General features: G+C 42.4%; 1 protein-coding gene across 4 annotated transcripts in view; it reads right to left on the bottom strand.

Moving 5' to 3' along the window:
• Positions 1–1708: 1708 nt before the first annotated feature.
• Positions 1709–6649, bottom strand: part of LOC133041134 (uricase) — a 124517-nt gene continuing 119576 nt past the window's right edge. For 3 of the 4 annotated variants that reach the window (XM_061121520.1, XM_061121521.1, XM_061121522.1), the window contains 2 exons: positions 4799–4882; positions 1709–2700 (listed from right to left, as the gene is read on the bottom strand). In XM_061121520.1, coding sequence (XP_060977503.1) covers positions 2626–2700; positions 4799–4882 — 159 coding nt within the window. In that variant the 3' untranslated portion in view covers positions 1709–2625. Of the gene's footprint in view, positions 2701–4798; positions 4883–6649 lie in introns of those variants that run through there. The other variant, XR_009689167.1, reaches the window with a different exon arrangement.

Below are 6649 nucleotides of genomic sequence, written 5' to 3'. Positions count from 1 at the left end.
TTCCATGTAGGTCTACAAACAAATGAAAAGAAGGCAGGATTTTTCATTTAACAAACACATACAGAAATTTATGTGTCAGGTATAAAAACTACCATGTGCTCAGCCGCTCAGATGTATCCGACTGTGGTCTCATAGACTGTAGCCTGCCAGGTTCCTCTGTCCATGAAATTTTCCAGGCAAGAATATTGGAGTGGGTTGCCATTTCCTCCTCCAGGGGATCTTCCCAACTCAGGAATAGAACCCTTGTCTCTTGCGTCTCCTGCTTTGGCAGGTGGACTCTTTACCACTCCACCACCTCGGAAGCCCCCTTACTACCATAGTTCTTTACAGACTATTCATTTAATCCTCAAAAAAACCTGAGATAGGTTCTATATGTTCACCTCCATTTTACAAATGCAGAAACTTGTCACAGAGCTAGTAAGAGATGGAGTCAGGATTTAAATGAGATTGTGCAATCAAACATGGCACCTTAAGTAATAGTATTATAAAAGTGAATGCAGAATTCACTAAGAATTACTTAGTCAAATAATACTAAGTACTCATGAGTATGTATTTATGAAAAGGGAGACAAAAAATTTAAATAAATGGAGATTTTTAATCATTGTTGTTCAGTTGCTCAGTTATGTCCACCTCTTTTCGACCCCATGGACTGCAGCACACCAGGCTTCCCTGTCCTTCACCATTTCCTGGAGTTTGCTCAAACTCATGTCCATTGAGTCGGTGATGTCATTCAACCATCTCATCCTCTATCATCCCCCCATCTCATCCTCTGTCATCCCCCTCTCCTCCCGCCTTCAATCTTTCCCAGCATCCAGGTCTTTTCCAATGAGTCAGCTCTTCACATCAGGTGATCAAAGTATTGTAGCTTCAGCTTCAGCATCAGTTTTTCCAATGAATATTCAGGGTTGATTTCCTTTAGGACTGACTTGTTTGAACTTCTTGCTGTCCAAGGGACTCTCAAGTGTCTTCTCCAGCACCACAGTCTGCAGGCATCAATTCTTTGGTGCACAGCTTTCTTTATGGTCCAGCTTGCACATCCACACATGACTACTGGAAAAACCATAGCTTTGACTAGACAGACCTTTGTTGGCAAAGTTAACGTCTCTGCTTTTTAATATGCTGTCTGGTTTTGTCATAGCTTTTCTTCTAAGGAGCAAGCATCTTTTAATTTCCTGGCTTCAGTCACCATCCACAGTGATTTTAGAGCCCAAGAAAATAAAGGCTGTCACTGTTTCCATTGTTTCCCCATCTGTTTGCCATGAAGTGATGGGAATAGATGTCATTATCTTAGTTTTCTAAATGTTGAGTTTTAAGTCAGCTTTTTCACTCTACTCTTTCACCTTCATCAAAAGGCTCTTTAATCCCTCTTTGCTTTTTGCCATTAGGGTGGTGTCATCTGCATATCTGAGTTTATTGATATTTCTCCTGGCAATCTTTATTCCAGCTTGTGCTTCATCCAGCCTGGTATTTTGTATGATGTACTTTGCATGTAAGTTAAATAAGCAGGGTGATAATATACCTGCATTCCATGTGATATACTCTGCCTATAAGTTAAATAAGCAGGATGACAATTTTTTAATGGAGGAAGGTTATCTAGGCTGTTCATGTAAACAACTTTTAGTCATGGGTTTCTAAAATTCCAGTTTATGAAGCTTTATGGTATATGTACAACAGTAGTGTTAGTTTACTGATGTAAAGATGACCACCGTTCAAATACACATGTATCTTTAAATTATCAATTATATTTATTTCTCTGATTATAAAAGTAATAAATGTTCATATCTAGAAGATTCAATCACAAGACAAAACATAAAAATCACTCATAATCCCACCATCCAGAAATCATCACTGCTGATACATTCATACATATAGTCTTTAGTCTTCTTTCTATATGTATATTCAGCCACCTGGGGAATGACTTACCATTTATTAAATGTGACTCTGTGCAAAAGTGATACATTATTCAAAGAAAAACAATTCACACTTTTTTTACAATGCCTCAGTGTGTACTAAACATTCTTTAAGGGCTGTAAAAGTCATAAAACCAATACATTAAAATTTCAAAAGTACTTTTAGAGTAGAAATAAACTCCCAATAATACATATGCTAGAGCATATTTAAGAACTCAAATATTCAGTCTAATTGAAGTCACAATGGTGATATTTTTCAAAATATTACTTTATCATTACATTTTCTGCTTGGCCAAGGAGCAAGTTTTAGCATCAGTAGGATGAAAGCAATGCTGGCTTCTTAAATTTGTTCACAAGATTAACTGTTATCACACCTCCATTGATTCATGATTATCTTCCTATTGAATGCATTCTAAAGCTCCTCTAAGATAGGAAGGCCCAAGACCACTAAAATGAAATACTGATTTATGATTATTCTAATACTACTCAGCATTTGTGAAATAAACTGTATCCACAACACATGTTTTAATTACTAACCCCCAAATACTTTGCTGAGCTAGGTATAGAAGAATTCTTTCATTTAGGAGGAAAATGAACACTATAAATCAACATACTAGGTTGAAAATTTGCACGACCATACACTATGATTTCCAGCATCACAAGTGGCTTAAGGAATGCCTCAATGGAGCATGGACTCCCACTGGTGGCCACAATGTCACAGCCTTGAAGTCAGCTTCCTCTTGACTGTACCAGTAATTCTGCCATATGGATTGTCTAATGGTAACAAGACCTGTAGAAAAACCACAGGGCACCTTCAGAGACACTGAAGAGAGATGAGGTGATTTTCCAGAAAATTAGAGTTTTTCAACAATTTTTAATTATCAGGATATAAATGTTTCTCAGATGCATTACATATCCCTGCTTTTTAAACAGAGTGTAGTGAACATAATTTAGCCTTTGCTTGATGACTCACTTTGAACATCAATCATTGTCCAATGCTATAATACAGTTATGCCCTCAGGGACATTTGAGGTCCTCAGGACTCTTAGCCCAGTGCTAAATGGCTCCAGACAGCTGTGCATTTGCAGTTCTTCTGTCTTCCACTCTGCGTTAGTCACTTCTCTGCTGTTTTCTTTGTGTCCTGACTCCTGCTTCTCATATGTTGCCCTCACTTTGTAGGTACTTGCTGAGTGAGGGCCCAAGCATGACCAGCCATCCTCAAGGTGCAAACACAGACATAGGGACAGCTTGCTCACCCCCTTGAGTGCCTTTACACAGAGCCTGACCCAAAGGACCTCAGGCCTTCCTGCCTGCAGGTCTCCAGGGGAAGTTTTGAGTCTGACTTCTTAGAGCAAAAGACACCGTGGCCTTGGTCTACCAGAACTCCATCGAGCTAGGATCACTGCAGGCCTGCAGTATCAGGCCTCCTTAGGTTGGGGTTCCTGAGCTATGCACTGCTCTAGCCATGAGCCTGAGCCTTTTTCTGTTTGGGGCCCATTGGTGTCATCTTTGCTGAACATGTCCCCTTTCTGCCCTTTGGAAAGTAAGCTGTCAAAAGAGTCTTTACATCCAAATTAACAGTGGCATTCTGGGAATCTACATCCCCTCCATCCTCTGAAGTACACAGGGCTGCCTGTCCTTCCAGCTGAATGGACAGTGACTGTCTCTGCAACTCGGGCCCTATTTCAGCCATGCCAGGCACCTCAGCATGACCTTACTTACCCAGCGCTGCTCCCAGCCTCCCTCACAGCTGTCGCAGTACAGAGCGTGATGGAGCCTAACGCACAGAACAGAAACAAGGTACCTGGCCAGACGGCTGTGACTGATAAGGCTCCTGGGGCAGCAGGCCCAGAAGGTAGGACCTTCTGGACACCCTTCACTGACCTTTTGCCATCAAAGGAGATGATTCTCTGGCTGCGCAGCCACGGTAATAGAGGGTCCCTTCCTGTCTCACTTCCCCAACACACTAGAAGCAGCCAACAGAATGGTGCTTTTTTTTAGCACCCTGGAAGCCCATGGGAAGATGGATCAGAGACGTCCTGCCAGTCTGATAGTGATCCAAGTGGGGAGGGACAATTCTGATCTCCCACGACTGAGCACAGCAGGCCTATCTGTTGGGACTTCACACTAGCTTGGCTGAACCTTCTGCCATGTCTAAAAGCAAGTCATGGTTAAGTGCTTTTTCTAAGGCTGGGTTTCCTTTCGAAAACTGAACTTCCTCGTCTTGCCTGCTGTAATCGCAATTAGAAACACAAATATCTTTCATTTTGTGTGTGTTTATTGCATGCTACTCAAACTGACTATTTAAAAGGGATGATAGAAGAAAATAAAAAGATAACTTTTTCCTTTCTTCTCATTGCCTTGTGATGGAAAAATAATGAAACTGTGACCTTCTGTGTCACCTTTTGGAGAAATGGATCTCAGAGCTGTTTCTTTGGGCACACTCTGTTCTTTCTTTGTCTTTTACTCTCTGCAACTTTCAAGCCTCCTCTATAAGTATTCATCCACTTGTATGGCATACCAGCCTCAGATATTGAAAGGCCAGAGTCTAAGTGGGCTCTAAACAGTTGCAACTATAAATATCCCAACATTCACAATGCATGAGACAAGTGCTCGGGCCTGGTGCACTGGGAAGACCCAGAGGGATGGAGTGGGGAGGGAGGTGGGAAGGGGGATCGGGATGGGGAATACATGTAAATCCATGGCTGATTCATGTCAATGTATGACAAAAACCACTACAATATTGCAAAGTAATTAGCCTCCAACTAATAAAAATAAATGGAAAAAAAAAGAGTTGTGGCAGTTGTATCACCCCAAGTTTACAAAGAGGGTTAAAAAGTGGGCAAGGCAGGGGAAATGTGCTTTAAATATTTTAAAAGTTCTCTTACCTCTTCCTTGTTGATCAGTCCCATTTTGGACATGTCTATGTTAAAGTAGTGAATGTTTGGCAGACTGATTTCCATATCTTCTATCTGGAATCCACAATAATATGTATTACATTGGAAAACTAGGAATCTGTCTCTATCACTACTTGCCCCCATCCTCCAATTAGCTCATTACTCAGATTCCACCTCTGTCTCTGGGACACCGTCTGATGTTCCTCTACTGCTCGACACTGTTCTGTCTAGCTAGTACTATTATTAAATGATGGACTCACCCCTCCCTCTGTGTATGAAATCCATTTCTCAGAAAAGTAAAATCTCTTGGGGTCAGACACCTGGGAAATGTTCAGCATCCAGCTGGCTTCCAGATGTTGGCCCATCAACCTCTTCAGTTCCCACTTAGTCCATACCCTCTTCTCCAGGCCTGTCCTCAACATTTGCAGGCCCTGGAGTAAGAGCATTTGGAGGTCCCCACACCAGATGTTTTGGACTTCCAAGGTGGCACTAGTGGTAAAGAACCCATCTGCCAATGCAGGAGATGCAGGAGACGTGGGTTCAATCCCTAGGTCAGGAAGATCCCTTGGAGGAGGAAATGACAACACACTCCAGTGTTCTTGCCTGGAGAATCCCATGGACAGAGGAGCCTGGTAGGCTATGGTCCGTAAGGTTGTAAAGAGTTGGACACAACTGAAGTGACTTAGCACACACTCATACCACATGTTTAAAGATTTAAAGTTATGAATCAAGCTAAAATATAGAGATAGAAATATGTTCTATCTCTGTAACTTAACAGATAGTCCTTCACAACTATCCTTCAGTCCTTCAAAACTATCTGGAAGGCCAGGACCAAATTTTAAATCCTCTGACTCCTTGCATCATCAGGCCAGGACCTGGTAGCATGGGAAGAGCCAGCCCCAACCCCTGGCCCACCCTATCCTCTCTCTTGGACTCACATGGGTGGATATTCCAGCTTGCATGTCAAGTTGCCTAACGGTAAACATCCCAGAGAATGGTCTATAAGGGGAAGCATGGGCTCCCGAAGTGTTCACTGCCTTGAAGTGCCTCTTCCAGTAGAGAGAAGCATAGCTAGAGGATGACCTGAAGGGGGCCTCTGGGCCATGGTGGGTGTCCCTCTTGCCCAGGTCTAAGGATAGCACTGTCCTCTCCATCCCATCATGGCCATGGTTCATGCCCTCCTTTCCAGCTTCCTGCAATAACCTCCCAATAGGTCTCCTTGTCTATGGCCCATTATCCTTTTCATTTATCACACATCTTTCAGAACGATCTTTCTAGAGTGCAAAGCTGGTAGCGTGGCACCTTGCTTAGACCCCTCGGTGGCTCCTAAGATTTTTTCAGGACAAAATATAGACTCTACAAAGACCACAAAGCCCTCCAGACCTGTTTCCCACCTAGGCACATGGAAGGGCTTTCACTCCTGGAGCCTAACGTGTGGCAGACCTTCAACAATAAATGCCTGTTCCATGCTGCCTCCTGTTGTCCATACCTACCCCTCCCTCATCCTTGAGAATGAACCCAGAAAACCCCTACTTGTCCCTTAAGGCTCAACTCAAATACCTCTCCTTCCAGAGAGCCTGATAGGCATTTCCCATATACTTGAGTTAGGTGCCGTCTTCTGAATTTCCATAATATTATATTGTTTATTGAATATTTAGCTTACTTATTTTCTTCTTTCACTGAATGATGAACTCATTGAGGGTAGAGTCTATGGGACTCTATGTCTAATTTATCCCTGATTTTCTCATGTGCTGATAGAGACATAGTAACATTCAATAATATCAAATGGATAGATGGATGCAATCTCTCTGTATCTAGCCTTCACTCTCTGGCTCTTCTGAA

Source organism: Dama dama, chromosome 20, assembly GCF_033118175.1.
Source record: "Dama dama isolate Ldn47 chromosome 20, ASM3311817v1, whole genome shotgun sequence".
NCBI classification, from domain to species: domain Eukaryota; kingdom Metazoa; phylum Chordata; class Mammalia; order Artiodactyla; family Cervidae; genus Dama; species Dama dama.
The sequence above is the reverse complement of the archived record's forward strand: the minus strand, read 5'-3'. Positions and strand labels throughout refer to the sequence as shown.